The 23,067-nt window shown below is 37.1% G+C and overlaps 1 protein-coding gene across 3 annotated transcripts in view; it reads right to left on the bottom strand.

Moving 5' to 3' along the window:
* Positions 1–1,606: 1,606 nt before the first annotated feature.
* LOC143856535 (regulatory-associated protein of TOR 1-like) overlaps positions 1,607–23,067 on the bottom strand; it is a 41,514-nt gene continuing 20,053 nt past the window's right edge. Inside the window, exons 13-26 of one of the 3 annotated variants that reach the window (XR_013238267.1) lie at positions 17,979–18,062; positions 17,770–17,880; positions 16,943–17,299; positions 16,631–16,817; positions 15,193–15,819; positions 12,809–13,138; positions 12,570–12,693; positions 10,737–10,861; positions 10,214–10,359; positions 9,958–10,059; positions 4,132–4,217; positions 3,877–3,958; positions 2,448–3,468; positions 1,607–2,379 (exon numbers count right to left, since the gene is read on the bottom strand). Coding sequence is in view for 2 of the 3 variants with exons in the window: in XM_077366789.1 (XP_077222904.1) it covers positions 3,127–3,468; positions 3,877–3,958; positions 4,132–4,217; positions 9,958–10,059; positions 10,214–10,359; positions 10,737–10,861; positions 12,570–12,693; positions 12,809–13,138; positions 15,193–15,819; positions 16,631–16,817; positions 16,943–17,299; positions 17,770–17,880; positions 17,979–18,062 (2,703 nt within the window). In the remaining variant the exon portion in view is untranslated. Of the gene's footprint in view, positions 3,469–3,876; positions 3,959–4,131; positions 4,218–9,957; positions 10,060–10,213; positions 10,360–10,720; positions 10,862–12,569; positions 12,694–12,808; positions 13,139–15,192; positions 15,820–16,630; positions 16,818–16,942; positions 17,300–17,769; positions 17,881–17,978; positions 18,063–23,067 lie in introns of those variants that run through there. The other 2 variants (XM_077366789.1, XM_077366798.1) reach the window with 2 other exon arrangements.

Below are 23,067 nucleotides of genomic sequence, written 5' to 3' on the forward strand. Positions count from 1 at the left end.
TTAAAGATATTATGTGTTACTTTCTCCTTGTATTTTTGGTAAAATTATAATTTAGTTTTTTAGTAGTAGTCTACTCGAAACTACCCGAATCGATTATCCGGCGCGAATTTAGTGAGCCTTATTCACATCCATAATCCAGAGCTCATTTAGGGCCTGTTTGTTTTAGATTATGACAACCGATTGTGGAGTCCCCAACCGATTTACTGGACTGAAAATTGCACTTAGTGGGCCCTATTCATGCTTAGGAGGGCACAATCGGTTGGGGACTCCACAATCGGCCACTTAGTGGGCACTAAATTTGAATCTAATAATCGGTTGGGGACTCCACAATCGGTTGTCATAATCTAAAACAAACAAGCCCTTAGTGGGCCCTATTCATGCTTAGGAGGGGACAATAGTTTAGTGATCAAAACAATTCATCTACCCAAAAAAAAAAAAAAAAAACCCCAACCCAATTCATCTGGTGGATCTCACAATATGCGTGACATTATTAAATAATTTGAACCCTAGATTTTTTGTAGGAATTTAAATTTAAGTTTCCATCCGAATTGTAGCATGCTAGGGACCGTTCGATCTATCGGCGGATGCTAAACTACACATAATCTAAAAATCAATACGATCGGATGATCTTTGCCATTGAATTAATTGTGATTTTCACCTATAATCAACTTGTTTTTAACGAGAATCCATCTGTTGGACATCGGTCAAAGAAGTAATCCAACGGCATTAAAGCCATTGGCAAATCCGACAAATCCGACGGCTGAGATCACTTTGCAATCAATGATACAATTTGTTTCACTTATATTGCCTTTGGGATTGGGCTTAGATCATGTCGTTTTGAAACATGCGCTTCAAGGAACAATTGAGCCCAACAAAACACTCTCATGTGATTGAACGATGATGATAAGATAGCCCACCCTAATCAACATCAAGGATCCGTTTAGTTGGTTCACTTGACTGGGAAAGGAAATGGAAATAACATGGCATTCAGAAAGTGAAAGGAAATGGAAATAACATGGCATTTGGAAAGGGAATGGAAAGGGAAACCTATGAGATGGATGTTTAGTAGGAAGGAAACTATGAGGATAATAAACAACAGAAAAAAAATAATAATAATTCATTTAGTTGGATAGAAAAATGGAAAGGTTACCAACTTCATAGTGGCTATCTCACAAGACACTGTAGACACCTCTTTTTTTATGTTCTGACTATAACATAAGAAGTGTTGGAGCAATAACAGATTAGCATATCCGGGGGTGAACATATCATAGAACTATGAAGTATTTTCAAAGTTTTTTTTTTTTTTTTCCGAAAGGAATATTTCTAAATTCCTTCAAGAACCATTCAAAACTCCAACCCTGATATCAGTTTTAAGACTAGTCAGTGTGATTAGAATAACTTACTGTGAACATGCTATGATAGTCCGGTGCTTCAAGAATGCCCTCACAACTAAATATGGAGCTTGAAACTTGTCACTTGACAGGATTTCCCATTAAAGATATTGGCCACAACGGAAAAACTCTAGAATGAAGGATTCGATTCAGCTGATTTGAACTAAAAAATAGTTAAAACAAGAGGAGTTAGCAAGCAGTTCATTCAACAAACAGGCCAGGAATCCATTGATTGTGATACCATTTATGCAATAGTTCATCTACAGCCAACAATGTCTTACAGAGGAGATTTAGGCTTAGTCCAGGATAATCGAAGAATCCACTGGTAGTGATGAGATTTCGGCAAATATGTCATAAATCCAACAAGAATGCAAGCCAATGTCCAGTTCCACATCAGAGAGATCCAACGCTCGGCAAAGGCTACAAATATCAGTTGTAAAAATGATTGTCTGCTCGAGCGGTTCAGGTAGGATCACCCATTCTATTTGGGCCAAGACATTTTCCAGAGAAAGGTCCCAGTCAAGAGCCATTACAATAAAGGCCTTCCACAATCAACCAATCATGGAAACCAATTTTCAACTGACCATTGCACCTAAAAAAACCTCAACCATAACACTGAAACGAAAGCTTCACATTCCCCAAAAGATACTATCACACCTTTGTTCTTCTTTGGCATGAATCATAGCTGGCACATCCACAACATAATATTGAACCGAGAAACACGGAAGAATGCAAATGTTCTCTAAATGTACCAAAGAAAAGAAAGTCCATCTCTGTTCAAATTGCAGATTGAATCCGAATCCCCTCTCTACAAATTTGAAGAGTGTCAATAAACACTAAATAATCATAGCATGAGATCCACCGTGCCCTCAAATCATCTAACCATTGCATTTTATAGTAGGAAATTTGCTACGAAGAATCTGAATTGATGAAGCTTCCATGTCTTGTACTCAATAGCCACCCATCACCAAGCAGTAGCGCCAACAATCTATCCGTAACATGGTGGATTAAAAAATAAATAACAGATAATTACAATAAATGCTGGCCACCACATACCTTATTGATAGACTGCGACTTTTTGCCAATCCCTTCGCCAGCAACCTTTGTAAATACCAAAACAGATAGCAGGAAATAATAATGCCCATCCTTTTTTTCAATCCAAGCCCTTTCACAAAAAATTGGAGGACACTCCTTCGTAATGTCTTGGAGATTGCTGACGAGTCAAGCGGGTCCATCCAAAAGTATAAATCCAATATCAAATAGCTCAACCATTTTTTCAAATAGCTCAACCATTCTCCGATGTAATGATTGATAGGTAGAAAACCCAATTTTGGACTCAAATTACAAAGTGATGGGTGGGTGAGTTCAGAACCTGCAATTGCGAGGCACTAAGAACGAAACCCACAATTCCAGTCTGTGGTACTTAATTTACAATAATGCACCACTTTTACAAATTGAACAAAGAGGGGAGGGATAGGAAAGAACAGGAAATATTTACAACTTTTATCAATATGGAGGGATATCTGTGAGAGCCTCCGCAGGATTCCGGCGAACACACAACCTTATCTTGTGGAGGGTAATGAATCTATAAGATACACATTTCACACGGGCTGCCTCCAGCCCATGTTCCCGATAACTAGGAACCGGTGGACCCACTGATAAGGACGTTCCCATAACCACATTATGGAGATTGAGATAAGTGTGTGATCAGTATAAAAAACCTATCGGGGTGCATTTATCGCGCTTGGGAGCTGTCATCGGCATGGATGGAGACACAAGCATCAGCGGCACCCGCGGCAAGGAGGATTTTATAAGGATGGAAAGAGAGGCAGCTGACAGAGCCAATCTTTTGGGCCATGAAGGTGGGGTAATAGCGGATGAGGCTAAGTTGTTCTGCTGCTAGGTTGAAGACTTTGATGAGTTGCTTGGACGAACCACTTGCAATAACAGGAGCATGACGGTGGATGGCCAAGGCAGTGAGCGAGCCCCGATGGGCATCAATAGAGAGGTACGACGGATGGCTGAGATTTCTGATATCCAGAAACTGAATATCCCCAGCTTGAGATGCGCTCACAATCTGGATAAGGTTAAAAAGGTTAAACAAAAATAAAAGACACATGTCGTACCTTCATTCAACCAAACGTGCACATGCTGGAAAAAAGATGTGCCATCAAATATTTAAAAAACCAAGGTATACCCATGGTTTTAAATTTCGACCGAAATTTACTTCTTCTTTGTTTCCAAAATTTCTGTACAAGTTTGAAATTTTTTTTTTTACCGAATTCCAGCCAAAATGTCGGTTTCGGATATGTCCGAAAACGAAATCTTAAATTTTGGGTATACCTAAGCCGAGACCGAAATTTTAAACCTTGGGTATACCTAACTTCTTTTTGAAGGCACAGCTAACTGGTTTAGAATAAAAGGAGATTATCCAAACTGTTGACACAAAATCACAAACCCTAAAAATAAATCAAGATATTGTTACCTTTGCTGGATCTAATCCAGGTTGAAAGCCAATTCCGACAACTCTTTCTACTTTCTTATGTGGCCTTGTTGTAGAAACAGGCCTACAAGTTTAAAATAACACATAAAGCAAGCTTAGAAGCTTTCAAAAGAAAACTAAATAAGTGCCAAGGTCATAGAAGGCTTTACTCAAGAGGAACCTACCAAAGAAATGTAAAACAATTTATTGAACATCTTCCAGAAATAAATGCACGCACAATGAGATGAAACAGCTTACATGTCAGGAGTACGGATGTCAAATAGCCTGACAGAACCATCGACAAAACCAGCCACAAGCTGACCCCCATGAACTTGAGAAGCAGACTACAAAAACAAAAGAATTAAGCAAATATTCTACTAAAGGAAACTGTTGCTAATAGAAAAAAAAATGCAGCAGATACTAAACACATTATAAAAGTTGACCACAATAATAGAAAGGAATTTATTAAAAAGAGAATAGGGGATGCTCCAGTGAGAGTAAAACCACACTTTGAGGGGCATTCCTAGACTATGGCCTCTTTTCCTTTTAGGAGACCACCCCTTTAATCTGAAGACTGCAATCACCCTATCGAGTTAGGTTTAAACTGCATACTGATATTAGGGAAACAGCTACAGCCACAAATACAAATAATAGCACTAGTATCGAGTGTCCGATTCGGCTAACCTCAAAAATAAGATTCATGGATTCTGCTAATTTTAATTCTTATAAATGATAATATGATTGTCAAATGTGAATTTTGGTAGGCTAAATAAATATAATGTTTTATTTCGATATAAAAAACTTATCATTGGGATAGAAAAAATATGTGATAATCGTAAAATTGTTCGAGTATTCAGAAAAAATAGCTAAAAGAAATCTAGAAGTTTGACAGTGAATCCTAAAGTATTGGAATCTGACGTGTGTCCAACACGGGTATTTCACATACCCAGAAGAATCAATGTAACAGATACCTTCAGGTAAGGAAGCAACTTTAGGTAACAGAGTCCCTCACTCCCTCCCGTAACAGAGTCCTTCAGGCAAGGAAGCACCTTTAGGTAACAGAGGCCCTCACTCACACACACACACACACACACACACACACACAAACACAAACACACACACACACACACACACACACACGCGCACACACAATAGGGGCAGTGAGAGTGCAACCATTATTGAGGACCTACGGTCAATTTGTGTTAACCATAAAGTTTGCTAAACAGCAATCGCAGAACAAGAGGAGTAATGGTATGAGGAACCATATCCAATCTTAAGTTTGTAACTTTGTGCAACCAAGCACAATTGATACACAACAGATATGACCTGCAACAAATTGAAGACCCTGACACCACCATTAAGGACAATTCCAAAACTCAAATGCATCTTTTCAGAGGATTTCTTTTCTACTTCCGACGTAATTGCTACTGATTCATGAGAAGTTGAGAGCCATGATATCATCTGCAAAGAATGACAACTTTCAAGCCAGTACATGTTGTACCTACGAAAGGGTAAGATACTGAGGCTACCGCAAAGTGTGAACCTGAGAGTCGATAGCTGTACCGTTCAAAGCATAAAAAAATACCGACGCTATCTTAAAGAGCGACCACTGCCTAACCAATGTAATAATCAGTGCTGGAGTTTCAAGACGAGGATGCGGGTCAAAATGCAGGCAAAGCAAATCGTAGTCGACTTAACACAATGTGGTCAAGTACTCAGTTAACACGATCAGCACCCGAGAGACTAGGACAAGAACGCAGCCAAGGTAAAAGGGAACGGGTGAGTCCACAATGATGCGAGAGAATTTTGAAACTATGCCCTGGACACATCATTTAAGTTTTTTGTCATTCCAATGCACGGACATTTGGACAGTGAATGAGCTCCTTGACATAACAAGAAACATGTACATGTGAAGCGTCCTTAGATACATGAATTATCCCCTTTGGAAATAAAAAAAAGAGGTGGCCCATCGTGAAACTGTCATGTTAGCATTTTTAGAAACAAACTTTCTGGGAGTGATATCTGAACTTAAAAATGCTGGACACAAGTCCTGCTCAATGAAGAAGATTTCTGCTATGTTCCTAGCACTGAAGCTAACCTTCAACATTACAACATATGTCCCGTAACATTGTTTAAAATTGTAAAACTCAGATCCATCATATGAAAACAATATTATCCAGGAACATATTGGAATAAGTTTCTCCAAAAAAAATAAAATCGAGAGGAAGTAGCAGTTTCCACTCGGATACTACAGTGGAAGTGCGTTGAATCAAGAACAGACAATAAGCGCCTTTCCTTTGGACGTTTCATTCTGTCCCCACTTAGACTACTACCAAAAAGCTCCAATGAAGATTCACTCAGGTAATCCGTCAACGAATGAATAACGGTTCCCTTCTCTTTTTGGAAATCTTTATATAATTACATATGATTTTGAAAGGTTTCAATAAAAACCAACATTACTTTCTCCATTTTAAACTCGAATCTAGCTTGCTATCTTTCCTGGTGTCATTTTTATGTAACTAGAGTCCTTTGTCTATCTATATCACTTAGGATAGTTTTCCTATTTTGCTCGTTATTGTATATTATTCCAACTCACTTAAAAATGCATATTTGTAACTTGAATTATCCATGATGTAAAGAGGGGAAGAGAAAATGAAGGGCAAGAATTGAACTCCAATATCCAATACTGTGGCTTGAGTAGTGCTCTTTTCTTTCACTTTTCTCTCCTCTTTCTTCTCTCCTCCAAGATCCAATGAAAGTTGACAAACAGTTCAATAACAAAGACAAAACCTACTTCTGAATATAGCTCCTCGGGAACAAACATTGAAAGAGGATATTTTTATGATTATAATATGGGAGGCTACTATACGCGTCAATGTTCATTGAAATAACTTTTAGTATGTCATAGCAGCTAGGGACTACACAAAAACCTCTAGAGCCTTATTGAATAAATTCTTCTCCTTTGCTACTTCATTCGTGCTGAACTCTTCTTTTTTGGTACTCGATTCCTGCTAGAAATTGTGAGTTCTCCTTTTGGAATGCATCAAATTGCTAATAGTGCCTCACGAAGGTTGAAATTCCTACTTCAAAGATCATTGAACGTGGAAATTGACAAGGCCATCTCAGAAGAGAGTAATTTCTTCAAATCCGTACCAAAATTGAGCAAGAAATTAAAGCAACCAATCATTAAGGACGGCTAAAAGCCTTTGGCAAGTGAGAAAAATGGGGACTTTTCTGAACGTTGGTGATCGAGGTTACAAGGATTTCAAAAAACCCTGAGCAAGGGTGCAAAGATTAAGATTTTCAAATTGAAGATTAAGCAAGTCATGAATGTTTTATTTTTAATGGTGAATAGTATTAATAGAAGCGACAAAAGACCGAGAAGGTCTGAACAGATAATACAAGAAGAGCCACAAGAAAAACGGAAAGAAAAAAATCAAGGGGAAAGATAATCAAACTGCTCCAGACTTTCCCTGAATAACCCATCTTTAGCTAGCCTATCCGCTACGCCATTTGTAGACCGTTACACATGATAAGCATTTCAACGGGGCCCTCCTACTCTATCTTGGATTTAATTAAAAAAAGCCGCAAATCTCCACGGTATTGAGTGTGTCCCATTAACCCAGCTTATCACATTCTTTGAATCTCCTTCTATCTCAACCTTTTCCAACCCAGCATTGGTTAGAAGCTTAATACCATGGAGGATGGCCCGCACTTCCGCCTCATTTGCATCACAAATTCCTATAAGACCCGAGTAGGCCCAAATGACATTTCCTTGATTATAGAAATGTATTTTCGAAGATGATGACATCATGTCAAGAAACATCAGGGTCTACACAGAAATAGGAAAATTTTGAGAGGGAAGACATCGAAGAGGAAGATATTGGCTAAGTTTGAGAAAGACTTTAAACAAATTTTGTGCATCTTGAATGAAGGCACTCTGAGCTTACCTCCCAGCACACCATGAAGTCTATCAACTAGTACTTTTGCCAGGATCTTATAGACACTATTGACGAGACTCGTGAGGCAAAAATCAGCCACGCTCTCCGCGCCATCCTTTTTAGGGATAAGAGCGATGGATGTGGCATCAATCAAGGTTTTAAATTTCGACCGAAATCCGAAATTTTGGATTTTGGTCAACAACGAAACCGAAACGTTCCGAAACCGAAATTCCCTAAACGTACTAAATTTCGGTCGAATTTTCGTAAATTTCAGAAATTTTGGTTGAAATTTCAATATAATATTATTATTTTATTTCTTTACGGGATTTCAGCCAAAATCCCCAAAATTTCGGGAGAAAAATCCGCTGTTTCAATAACTTCTACCGAATTTCGACAGAAATTTTGGGATTTCAGCTGAAATTTCGGTTTCGGTGGAGCCCGAAACTATAGCCGAAACCGAAATTTAAAACCTTGGCATCATTGCATCTACCTAGATTACCACCAGCGTAAAATTACTTAAACAAGTTCATAATATCCTTATTGACAACCTTCAAACAAACTTGATAGAAAGCGATGCAGAAAGCATCATGCCCAGAGGCTTTATCCCTTTTCATGGAAAAAATGACATTTTTGACTTCCATTGAGAAAGGTTTTCCAGTCATGTGCCCAAGAATCCTAAGCTAGAAACCCAAACTGGAACTTCTCTGAGTTAGGAAGACTCGCACCTCCAAAAAGTACAACTCTTTAAACCGCAAAATTATCTTCGAGGAAATAAGAGCCTAATCCTCAACCTTTACGCCATCCGCAACTAGGGGGAGTGAGTTCTGTTGCTACATCTCTTGGCGCTAACGACACTATGGAAATAGGTTGTATTCCTATGTCCCTCTTTCAGCAATTTTGTAATGGATCTATGTTTCCACTTTAAATCTTCCTGAAAATAATTCAATCGTGCTCTTCTTGAAGTTGGATCCTTTCCAAGGTCTCTCCCAAAGATAGATGTCTCTCTTAGTCTCTTCATTAATGCCCTCAAGCCAGCTGAGATTCTCTAAGATGAAAGACTTCTTATGTTTCCACTCACTAGAGAATCAAGAGGGGAAACAAGGGAGGAAAAAGAGAATGAAGAAGTTACTGCTCATGAATGAGCTCATAGGCTGGCTAGAGCATATTGGTATTAAGATTTTTGGTAAATGGGCAGGGGTATGGATACCACTATGTTTTCTAATTTAGCCGACACTTCGAATTTATTGCCGACGGACGTGTCCCACCGTGTCCGATACGACACGCGTGTCCCCACATGTCGACACTCCTTTGGACACTTTTAAATGTACTGCTAAAAGTGTTAAGACTCAATATAGACATGCAGACGTATTTTTGTATCGTGTGTGGCATTCTGTTTTATTATTGAATATTGTATTTGACTCTTTTATTATTAATTCTTTTTTCCTTTTTCTTTTTGAATGGTTTTATTATTAATTCTTCTTCTGCTATAAACTCTTCTTTTAGCTCTTCTCTAACTAATATTTGATGTAATACCCCCTCCCCTAAACAAACTCTTTTCCCAACACAATATTCATTGTATCATATTGGTCTCCCTTCCTCATTGTATATTGGAGACGGAATATAACTAGATTAAATTCATGAATACGTTATTATTTGATTATCTCACGTTTGTTTTAGATTATAGATGATTAATTCTAAGATTTATTAGTTTGTTAAATGAATACCACGTTTATATTGTTACAAATTATGTAGTAATCAGTAATTTTATATGTATGTACGTGTCACCATTTCTAGATTTTTATATGATGCCATGTTAGACAACTCGTATTCATGTCAAATCTAGACAGATGAATCCATATCCACAAATCATGATTATATATACTTTCTATTTTTGCCGTGTCCCCGTTTCTAAATTTTGGGGGTTTGCCGTGTCCGACACTCCGTGTCCATGTCAACACACAACACTCATGTCTGTGTCCACAAATCATAGCTTAATATCCTCCAAAAATCATCCTATGACCTTCTATCATTTATCATCATGTTCTGAATTCCTAATCATTGAAAAATGGTGACAGGATTTCACAGGAATTTCAGTAATGGAACAATAGAGAGAAAATAGCATATAAATAGGAGGCACACTCACCAATGCTGAAACACTGCTGTCGGATGATGAAGGAATAGAAGCAACAAGCTGCTCTTTATCAAGATCCCAAAGCATGATAGACGACATCTCACCAGAAGAATACTGCTTATACAGTAACAAATAACAAACAATAGATGATTCAGAACATAGTGAAAAATAATGTCAAGCTAAGAACAAGGGTTCTGTTTCTTTTTTTTTCAATAATGTCAAGATAAGAATAGTACGCAACTAATATAGCTAGCCAAGAAAGACTTACCAAATATCCAGACTGTTGCTGCCAATCCACAACAGCATTTACACAGTGGATACCAGGTCTATGACCTTGAAATGACGAGAATGCGGTTACAAGCTTTTGTTTACCCTTTACAGTGTAATCTTTCCATACTCGAACATTTCCATCACCTTTATAGGATTTTTGTATCATTAGATATCAATGCAAAACATGACATCATATCTGGAAGTGGCTCACTACCATTGCTTTAAATTTCAGCCAAAATTTAGGATTTTGGCTGGGTCTGAAATCTGAACATTTTAGATTTCGATTTTCGGCCAAAATGACCGAAATTTGAAGGAAAAAAAAATCCAGTTTCCTTTTTTTTTCTTCCAAATTTCAGTCATTTACGGTCAAAATGACCAAATTTCAGCAGAAATCCCAACCATAATCCGAAATTTTCAGATTTCGGACCCAACCGAAATCCAAACTTTCGGACTGAAAATTAAAACAATGCTCACTACAACCACCACAACTGTCTATAAAACATACCAGCAACGGATCTTACTTGAAGCAACAAGGAGCAAGCTGTCATCAAGCTCGTTCACAAGACAGAGCTTGGAAATTCCTTTATCAGGAAAATCATGGTTGTCAAAACTGTTTAGCAGTGTAGTCTCCTCATAGTTCCATACCCTGAGGTAAGATACAAATCAAATTTATGCAAAGATTAGTTCGAATGCAAATTAGCTGCAATGACTACCAACACGGAACAAAAGAAATCACAGTACAACCTGCGGATGGTTTGATGTGGGTCCAGTGGGAAAATGGTGATGGGGAATACCTGGTCACAAAATTGGAGGCCAAAGGTGGATCGTGTTTTTCTGAGTGAGTTCAAAGAATGAGTTCTAAACGTCAATAGGTTCAATTAACTTTATAATTGATGGGCCTTGTTTTCAATTCAATGGAAGGAGGGCTAATGTGTTTTCATGTCATATAGAAATTCAACCAATAGATACATCTTTATATGTACATATACAGGAATACACATACAATAAAATTACTATTAGATATAATGTGTTACATAAAGTGCACTTTATGATCGGGTGCAAGCCACATGGAAAAGGTTCAGTATGTGAATCTCACTTCATATATCAAATAGAGAGTTTCCTTCTGTGAACGTTTAGACAAGGCTGCTAGATGATGATCCATTTTATTGATATTGGAAAAAAATTCCATGATAGAGGATCATGGTTGGCGAATGTCAACCACGAACTCTCCGATAATCCATATTAAAGTGTTCTACCATGTTCAGTCAGGCTTATGATCCAAAAATAAGGATGTGAATATTTGGATCTCCGAGGTGCGAGAGCTAGACCAATACGAGGTCCACCATTCATGACGGCATAAAGGGAAGATTTCTGAATGAGCTCTTATCTCTTTTGAATTTTTGTCAAAATATCAAAGACACTTCCAAAGATCCGATGGCTTTATAACATGCGGTCTAATTCTTAGAATCCATGAGAACTTTTAATTCATTATCTGCTATTTTTATTTGGGTTAATGGTAACTCTTCACTCTTGCAGATGAAGATTTGAATAAATATTAAGGAGAGGGGAGGAACCTGGTCTCTTCAGGGAATGTTGTTCTACCAACATTTTATTAATATGTGAGTTTCCCTTCAACTCAGCAAGATCCTGTGAAATGTACTTCTCCATATCCCACAATAGACCAAGCTCAAGTTTCAAAGTAGCAAGTAGTATGTGGTCCAGATGGCATTACGGGTAAGGCAGCAAAATTAGTACTATGACAAACAAATATGGGATGGGAACTCTTTCTTTCACCCAATGACATGGTCCTGCTCATTCAAATGAGGCAGAAAGCTCGGTCACAGGCCCTTACACTCCTGTAGTTACAACTATATGACAGACTGATAAAACATGATGATAAGCTAATAATTTCAAGGGACGGTTGAGGACAAAATGTCTCCTTGCATATCTGCCACAACAGATCACAATATGTTCACAAAGCGACAAGATATCACAGAAACATATAAATACTAATCTCATTTCCAAACCAGGAGATCCATAAATATTTGATGTTTGAAAACTAAAATCTTTTAGTCATTTACCATCTTAACATGCGGTTGCTGTTCTAGAAAGAGATAAGGAACTGAGTGTTTAAAAACATGCATTCGGACAAAGATCGCCCAAAGTAAAACCAAATCAACTCAGGTGAGCCAATAATTGACCCAGGGAGTTCTTAAACAATGAAAATAACCCCTCATATATTAGTGGTATTAAAAAAATCTCTTCCTGTCATGGTAAAAGACATTTTCATGGCCTACGGTAAATTAAAGACAAACAAGAATACTAAGAGAGAAAATTAACCCCTTTCAAATTACCTGATCCTCTCACTCTCGTCTGCGGCAATTACGATGGGAGAGAACGGTTGCAGCAAAGCTGTTTTTGAACCCGATTCAAACTTCGTATCCCAGATAGCAATTTGATTGCTAAGCTTACTCACGGCTTAAAAAAGCAAACTCGCAATGTTAGCACAAGAAAAAAACGAGATACAAGAGAATAATAATAAGGAAAAAAGTATTGACGAACAGATATAAGCATAAACTGTTCAAAAACTCACAGGAGTGCTGGCATTTGGCTATTCGATCCAGTGCAATTTTTTCCTTTTCTTCCCTTCTAGATAATATTTCTTCATTATCATCCATTGCAGTAAGTAGTGGCCTAGAAAAATGACCGCAACTCCAATTATATATGGTTGATTGAGGAAGTAAACTGCGTTCTGAAACCCCTGAAGATCCAACAGAACCTAAAAGTGGATCGGCCAATCCTGAATCTGGAGAATTTAGTTGTTGCGGTCTGAACTCTAAAGACAAAACTCGTCGCATTCCAGTAAGGTAATTTGGTCGAGGGGGGCTAACAGGAGGAGTTCTAAATGTAAGTGGCAAATGACCTGTAAAAAATTCATCACACAAATATTACCAATTAAAAAGAAATAGAAGATCAAATAAATGAAAGCTGCAGATTTACAACAAGCTAAGTGGCACATATTACAGATAATAGGCATTGGATGACACTGAGACTTTATTAAGCTCAAGAGGAAGAATATACAAACCAGTTTTAGAACTTTCCAACTTGGCTTAGAACACGGCAAAGTCAACCCGCTTTTCAATGTGGCACGTTTATGGTTGATGCATTACAGGGAGCATGACACATCAAAGTGAACACACGCCCAAGGAGACTAAGGGCTTTCTTTTATTGGAGTTTTAGAAGCTAAACTGTTCAGGGATTTACTTTTATAACCCTAGAGGTACTTTAAAAAGAAATTGATTATTAAGGGTATTTCAGTCTTCCCGATTTCAATTAGGTAGGTTTTTTAGTGATATATAGGGGTGAAGGGGCCTGAATTGCACTATGTTGGAAATAGGGAACTTAGTTCTCTCTATTTTCTTCTGAATGATGATGAAATTTTATTAGTAATAAGCGAAAGCAAACAAACAAACATGACTGAGGAACTCAACAAATGCCACACAAAAGAAGGCAAATAAAGAACATAAGGAACCAAGGATCTTAAGGTTAGCCGGCGCAGTCTCTAACCAAATGCATACCATCTCTTCTTTATTAATTGGATACTATATTTGCTGTTTGCTGAATTATTATCCCCCAGATCTCAGTCTCAGACTGTCCCTGGATACGTCCTACCAGTGGCTCCGGGAGTGTTTTCCTTTTCCATGCTCTAGAATCCTAATTAGAGCATACATCAGATTTCTTATTATTGGACAGTCCTGACATCATCTTGGGCTGTTTAGAGTGTGTAAATCTTTCTACTAACTGCATCAATGGTACACATAAATGAAAGAAGTTCATAGTGAGTAACCAATTTTGATAATAATCCTCTCTCACACTTAGTTTATGTCGCTATTCCTGGGTCAATGGGGGAGTATGTCAGATGCAATAATTCCTTAGATGCATTACCATATCACCAATGGTTGGACTCAGTTTGAGGACTCAATGATTATTCGTTCGCCAGACAAGAAGTGGAGATTTTGGAGGATAGATATCCCAGAAAAACTTCCATAGATCCGCGCTCCATATGATGTCAGGATTGTTTTCCATGCTCTAGAATTCCTTATTGCAAATTACAGCTGACCTGTAATTTTTAGAGAATCCAAACATCACTTCCGGCTCTTTAGACTGTGAAAATCTTTTCCAGAACTGCATCAATGGTATGTATCAACGCAGCAAGTATAAAAGGACTAGTAGACTTTATGAAGCTCAAGTTGTAAAAGAATGGAAAGCACAAAAACAGAGAGAGAAGGGGACAATCTTCTTCTTTATTCTAATCTTTTTTCATTGTTTCTTCTTCATTAGTTTCTTCTTGCAAGAAACCAGTAAAATTACCACTTTTAGAGGCGTGCAGCACAGCTACATACTTTGTTTTGCACGACGAAGAGAGGCAAAGAGGTTAGTAAGAGATTTGCTAAAGGGTGTAAAAATCTTGGCCGTCCGTATCACCTCCCCCCGCTAAGATCACTTGCCATTTTTATGTACATACTAATGTGTGAGCGAGAGCTGCTTGATGACAGCTTTCCTTTGCTTTTTTGGTGGCCAAGAGTCATTATTTTTTTGGTAAGTTACAGCCTTTCTTCTAGAGAGGGATAGATATTCATAACTGATACAAATATATGTTAACAGGTACAAATATAAAGTATATGCCTGACTTAAATATAGTAGTATCTTTAGTTTTGAATTTGAGTTCTGAAGCATCCATAAAAAGTATAAGCAATAACAAAACAATATAATCAGAAGCATCGTTATAAATTTCGGCCGAAATTGCGGATTTCGGTTGGGACCAAAACCGAAATTTCGGCCAAAGAACCAAATTTGGCCGAAATTACTGAAATTTCGGTAAAACAATGAAATTTGGGCCGAAATTTCGGTTTCAGCTATGTCCGAAACCGAAACCGAAATTAAAATCCATGATCAGAAGCATATGTGAGAAATTACCTGCATTCATGTCAAACCATGATGATGATCGTGCTAATCCAGAGAGGTTCGGGGTTGGAGATGAACCGGTGGGATCATCCGGCCGAATACTTCTACCACCAAACCTCAACGTCTTTGTAACCACTTGTTCAATACCAATAATAGAGAGTACCCGACGGCCCAGACCAGCAATGCGAGGAGATGGATCTTTGGCTAGAGCGTACATAGCAAACACACATTGAGTATATAATGCATTGTCTAGAGCTCCTGGCCTTGAATAGTTATTAATGACCCCATTACTACAGCTTTCTTTTAATAATATTCCAGAATCTGAATGTTGAGATGAGTCATCCGATAATGGGGAGCCGTGCATGATTCCAGAAGATGCAAGTGGGCTACTGTTTGTGACCCTTCCATCTCGACCTAGGGCTGAGTTGTCACTGCCAAGTCTCAATACAGGGCCAATTTGCGAAGGAATGGCAGATCCAGACTGCATGTAATGGCTTGTGTTAGTATAGCCACTACTTGGACTTCTAATATTAGCCAAAGATGGCAATGAAGTGAGTAGAGATTTAGACTGCGGCTTCCAACATGCAGCGGCAATTGACTTCAGGTGCTTGTTGTGGCCAAAGGCAAAGCGCGCAAGAGCTGTCAAACAAATACACCCATCGCATTCACAATTCACAATTAGAGCACACAGAAGTAAAGAAAAAACTTCCTACAAACGGCATAAAAATGAATAGAAAAAGATTAATTCAATATTAATTATATTATCTATAATGGGAAAAATGTTTCTACTCCGACGGACTAGATAAATTATCTAGTCTTATCTAGTCTGTCGACCAAAAATAGAGTGGGACCACTTTGTTTGGGTGATGCAAACCATTCATTTGTAAAGCCCTGACATAGATAGGGTGTGCCAAAAAAATCATCTCCATAGGATCATCCCAACCATTCGATTTGAAGAGGTTAAAATGAACAGGTTTAAACCTACACAAATCTGTCCATTTTAAACCTCCACAAATCGAAGGGTTGGGATGATCCTATGGAGATGATGTTTTGGGCACACCCTATCTATGGCAGGCCCATTAGATGAATGGTTTGGATCACCCAAACAATGAGGGCCCACCCTATTTCTCGTTGACGAACTAGATAACACATCCAGTCCCATGGAGTAGAAAATGTGAGCACATCCATAATTATGTGAAAATAAAATTGAAATATTCAATTTTCGACGAAAATATTCAATAAATAACAGAAATTTCATGAAGATAAAGGTCAGATAGATGAATGAACACAGATTCACACAAACATTGGCATTTCAAGTTCTGACGGTTAAGCAGAATCCAGGAAAATGTTACAGTCCCTGCTCCAAACACTTGTGTATATTATTGAGAACACTTGGAAACAATATAAGTTTAATTGTCTGCCTGGAAATTCGATGAATTCTTTCACATACCTACAGAAACCTCAGACCTAACCAGGGGGCTTCCATCCGAAACAACTTTCAGAAGACTTCTAACAATATTTAACTCTTTACACTTTTCATCATCATCACAGTCCTCATCACCGCCAAGCCCATCTCTGAACGAGTCAGATCCAACATTTATAAGGGTACCAAGAGCAAAAACAGCAGAAGCCCTGACCTGACACAAACCAACTTTATTGCTATAAAGATATAACCACTAAATTGGGACCATTCGAAGAAAAAAAAAAACCCACTAAATTGGGGAGCTGTAGAGAACTACTCTATCGAAAAGAACGTGTATACCTCAGGTTGGGGTGGTTCAGAGAGTAGCGGGGCAAATATTGCGGGGGCATCTGCTTGCAACCCTACCATTTGTGCATCTGGGAAATCCTCCCACAGCTTTCCAAGACAGAGGCAGAGCCACTGAAGGAGTAAAGGCTCTGGTAACGGGTCATGTGGATTTGCAAGTTGGAGATGTCTCAAGCAAACGTGTATCAAACCCGCTTGAAGACAGGCTTCTTGTCCCCGCCGATGTCCATCCAAAATAACTGCCAAAACAAAAGCCGCCATTGCACGCTGTTCTGGGTAAGCATCCATGCTGTCAAGGAAATTGATGAAATAAATGTGGCCCCCATCCTTCACCAGATCAACCTGACAAGACTGATTTTCGACAACACGGACAAATATTAATACTTTTAGTATCAGAATATTGACGAAGGGAAAAACAATAAAGACGAATTTACCAATAAAACTAAAGTACATTGCTTTGTTAGTTATGTGATGAAACATTTGCTTGATCCAAAGAAACTAAGTACGATATACTACAGATCATAAAATTATAATATAGCAGTACACTACAGAGAAAAAGAAGCTTATACCTATCTCTGATTGCTAAGCAGCAAATGAGCCAAATATAAGACAAAATCCAAAGCCATGGATTTAAATCTAGGTTTCGGTCATTTTGGCCAAAATTGATAAGCCATGGTTTCTGTCCCTACCGAAACCGATTTTTTTTTTCAAATTTCGGTCATTTCAGCCAATTTTTTTCCAATTTCGGTCAAAATGACCATATTTCGGCCGGAATTTAAAACCATGTCCAAAGCAATGCCTTGCAGTGTGAAACGGAATACCTTATCAAGGGCAAGGATCTTCGTCCATATGAATACAAGAATTTGTCGTAATTCCAATGCTGTCGTCTGCAGCAATTTCAGCACATATGGAAAGATTCCAACTGACAAGGCCTATCATAACAGCAACACTTAAAGCTAAGTTGGACAGAACGACCGAACATTAAAAGAATATTAACAAATATCAGTAAAGTGACAATTCAACAAGTTACCAGATCCACAGCCCAAGGTCCCATATCCAAAAACCTTCCTAGGAGTACTAGAGCTCGAAATCTATGAGATTGACTAAGCAAAACCTGAAATAGTGACTTAGTAAAATTTAGGGACAAGGAAATCAAAAGTGAATCATAAATTAAGATAAAAGAAAATCCTGAACAGAATGAATCAGAACTAAATAAAGAGCATACCACCAGCAATAGATAAAATTATTTTAGAAAACAAATTACACAACCATTTAAAAAGTAAAAGATAAAAACTATTACAAGAGACAATGCTGAAGAGCAGCTTCCTAATTGGGCAACGGAAAATACAGTCATATCCTTTGGGGTTTGTCAAGAAGGCTGCTTAAACGGCAATTATCTCGTTGATCAGAGCCTCCTCTGGGGTCACGAAATATAGTCAGTCGGATATCAAGAAAGCTCTAAAGTCTAAACCACTTTCTCCCCCGAATGACAACACACTAATACATGTTCAAAACCGGTGTCTTCTCATAAAGGGTCTTCCACTATCTCTCAAAGTTTCAACTTAGGCATAAAATGCTTTCACAGTTGGCATAATGTGCAGTTCAGGGCATTGGTATAGGGCTTGAAACAGGAAGGGAAACAGTGTTGACAAATTCCTTGGGTGAGATGGATGGCCCATTAGGAAGGCCAGAGGACAGAGGAAACGAAAGAACCCATTGAACATGGTTTAGACTCTTTCTATGGTTAGATTGGGTCATTAGGATAGCAAAAAGGAGGGCTAAAGGGGGGCTGAGGAATCGAACGAAACCATTGAAGAGGAGTTAGAAGATCTTTTGTAAGACAGGTAGTGCAGGTGCCAAATGAGGAGGTACACCGGTTGTGTTAGCCTCGATATCAGGAACCATTTCAACACCCTTGGAAGGGGGTATTGACTATTGAGTACTAGCAATGCCTCTCAAGGTGTTGGCCTCAATATCAGGAACCATTTCAACACCCTTGGAAGGGGGTATTGAGTACTAGCAATGCCTCTCAAGGTGTTGGGCTGTGACTGGCGGCCTCCCCATAGTGATAATCTCAAAATGTCAAAAGTTAGATTAGCATGGTTATGCAAGTCGGCTTCTGCAATCAGTTTTAGAAACTGAAAAGATTTAATTTTATTTTTTTTGGCTAAAATAATAGTTTTCAAAATGGCACAATCACGCAGAAATTGAAGATGAGCAGACTTGCGAGAGAATGTGTGGACATATCACATGCAAGGTTTTAAGCTACGGTTTTGGAAATATTTATGGATGGTTTATTAATTAAATAGTATTCTTATCGCTTCCCCTATTTATCATTGTGGTTTGTTTTTTTTAAATTACCGGATTTTACCTGTTATTTACCGTAGCGACGTGATGCATGAAAATCCAGTCGTTACAGTTTCGGTTACAGTTGTGACGGAAAAAGAAACGTTTGGGTTTCGATCGGAAACTTCAATGGAAATCAAGTAAAATGATGGAAATGTATAGAAACATATGTTAATGATAGAATTTATAGATGAAACTTCAGGGAATACTACAATAAGCACAAATACAAACTCAGAACCCATCATATAAACAAGATAGCCATCCATAATGGTTTAATAACATCGAACATGTAATGACTGTGATTCACTCCTTCTTTGATAACGCTAAGATTTAGGCCTTTGGATCGGTAGATCTAAATTTCAAGGGTGGGGATCGAAGATCCATCGTTGACCAACCCTTAATCCTAAAAATTTAATTGCTCTCTCCCCTTGATTATCTTAGATCCATTGCCCTTTTGGATCAATGGCTATTGAAAGGTTATCAAGGCTTGTTGTAAATGAATAAATTCCATGAAAAATGTCACTTAAAATATGGAAAATAGAAAGTTTAATGTTGTGGGAAGAGGGCCACGTTTTTCCTTGCTTGGAAAATGTGCATACTCTTAAATAGAGAGTGGCCCACGTCCAAATTGTTCTAATTCTAAAAATAAAATATATTCTTTGATTTTTTTGAGATATGATCTAAAAATCTAGGTATAGTAAGATATAATTAGGGATATCTACTAACCAATGAAAAATGAGTGAATGAGAGATAAAATAGGAAGATTCCAAATTTTATGGGCAGTTACACGATTCCCCATGAGGAAAGAATTGTGCACACAACTCATTGTGCACATCTTTTCCCTCTTTTGGTCGTTCCTTTCCTTTCTTTTATTTTCGTTTGAAATTTAAACCCCTTAAAGATAGCTACTATGCCTTGTAGATAAAATCAAGGGGTTGGATTGATGGCAATTTACCATAGCCTCTTACCACTCACCATAATTTCCAATCTCAAAATAAGGAAAGTAAAATAGAATAAAAAGAAAAGTGGTGCACTCCTCCCATTCTTGCCCAAAAACGTGAGAATAGAGAGAGAGGGACACGTTAAAAAAAAAAAAAAAAAGGAGAAGAGAAAAAGAGAAAGGAAAAGAACCCTAGTCATCTTCAAGCTTTGTAGCATCACAATTAAGTGTCCTTTTATTCCTGTTTTATTCCAGCTATGGTGTGTTATCATTAAATTGATGGCCACCATGTAATGAAATGAGATTTCTTTGGATTTGTGTCATCAGTTGACCATCCTATTAATTCAATAGAAATCCCTTTCATAATATGTGTCAACAGTTGATGACCACTAATATATATATATATATATATATATATATATATATATATATATATATATATATATATATATATATATATATATATATATTCCATAGAATCCTCTTTGAAAATAAGTGCCATCAGTTGACGACCCTTATATTAACTTAATAGAATTTCCATGAAAAAATATGTCCTCTGTGAATGATCAGCATTGTATTTGAAGAAATGTTAAGGGAGTGGGTATTATTAATTAATTTATAAAAAGAGAAATTGATAAAAAAAATTCCTCAACAGATAAATGGTTAAAATAAATTTTTAAAGGTCTTTTAAATGAATTTCGACAGTTTGACTTCATGAACAGGTTACGTAAATTAAATAAAAATGATTTTTTTTGCTACTAGTCTAGGAACAAATTTAAGTAGAGTGATTTTATTACATGGGTTTTATCCAACAGTCCTATGTTATATGTCTGAGAAAATGATTCCTTTTATTTCCAAACAATATCTGTATATAGGATAAATGCTAGAATTCTTTATATAACTAGACTTTAATTTCCAACAGATATAGGTACCTAAAGTACATAAGAACAACTTTTCATATGTATATTGTTTTTGTTCAAATAGTTCAAAGATATGTATAGTAGATAAAATGATCTTTGTTATGTGAACCTCTTCTAAACAGTATTATGAGCATAAGATAAATAAAGAGCTTCCTTGTAAAATACATATATGTGCTATATTTCAACAGTACCGTGTATTTATATATATATATATATATATATATATATATATATATAATTGATAAAATGATTTTTGTGTTCGGCCACGAAAGTATCAATAGTTATATTCATTAAAATGGGTTTAACGACTTTCTTTCAATTTTCTCATAAATGATTTCACACCTAGATCAAATGATTTTTTAATGTTATGTCAGTTCTATACATATATATATATATATATATATATATATATATATATATAAATGATGTGTTATGAAATATCAAGATTTGTTTTCATCAGAACGCACATCATCAAAATGATTTTTAACTTCAAACACTAAGATTTATGAAAATATTCTGTGTAACCAGTACATATGAAGTGAAATAAATTTCAATTCATAAATAAAAGAAAACAGGTGTGCTATTCTCGTTCGGGTATATATGTATCTTATAAATTTTTATTTAAGAAAAAGGGCTATTAGGAGTAAGAGGTTAGACGATTCTGGCTTTCAACCCTCCTCTAATGTATGCTATAACATTTAGATGGGTATCTTAACATCTAAATTTATGCCAGGTCTGTCAAACCGCCCTCTTATTTCAAGGCCGTTCCAGAACATCCACCTCACAGGTTCAATAAAACATTTTCGATAAGGCAGGTGATAGTTAAACTTTGCTCGTATGGCTTTCAATTTATACAACAAGAATGGTGAAGTATCTAAATCTTTATGTTTTCTAAACTATTCTATGAGGAATGAAATTTTGTCTCTTGTATTACATGTTGGAAATGAATCTGATTTCTAATAAGGAATTATCAGTTTAATTGTTTTTATCACATGAAATAACTTGGAAGTCGTATGAAAATATAAGAAATATCCGAAGAGAAAATGGGAAAGGGTGATGGGAAAACCATTGAGTTATCCCCGTAAACAAATGTATACAACTTGGGGGAACCGCGCACCTCCTAGTTGATGTCGGAATCCTACGGAGACCAAGAGTCCCTAGGCGGTATGATCTACCATAATAAGTCCACGCGGAGTCGACCGTGTCGGCAAGGGCAACAAGCTAGTGGGAGCTGGAGTGTCCTGGGTTTAAATGAAATTGATATGATAAGAAAATGCTAGATTTATAATTGCTCCTATTTTTATTAAATGATTCTCTTTCAGTTATTATTACATTTGTTCACGCTAAATGATTTTTCTATTCAGTTGCAGAAGATTTTGGTAAACCATTATTTTGGAAAATTTCAATTGTCTTATCTATAATATGGATCTTGATGTGTTGTTTTAAATTGAATTCTTATACTAGTTCAGTTTCTATCATTCTGATAACCTTATTTTTCTCCCCAGGATTAGAGAATTCTAATGAGGGTGCGTTTGCGCACGAGGACGTCTAGGAGCGTAGGATGAGGGGAGCAAATAATTAAGGAAGACGATACCCTTCGTCTACCCCTTTGAATTTATTTTAAATTGGCTAGTTCAAGACTTTACTTAATTGAGTAAATTGGTTTTAAGTTAAAGCTTTTGTAAGAAGACATTTTGGAAATGGAATAAGAGCAATGGCTATTTAATTTTCATATATGGTTTAAGAAAAATAAATAAAAATTTATGGGTATTTTGGCAGGTTTTGCTTGTAGCGATCCGGTCATGGAAAGCGGGTCGTTACAGAACACCTACTGACATGCAATGCCACGTGTGTCTGATAATTCAGTATTTATCACATTTCACATGTAACCCAAATAAATAGGTATACATAAT

This window comes from Tasmannia lanceolata, unplaced genomic scaffold (assembly GCF_043159265.1).
Source record: "Tasmannia lanceolata isolate RefF3 unplaced genomic scaffold, GAP_Taslan_0.1 ptg000003l, whole genome shotgun sequence".
Taxonomy (NCBI): Eukaryota; Viridiplantae; Streptophyta; class Magnoliopsida; order Canellales; family Winteraceae; genus Tasmannia; species Tasmannia lanceolata.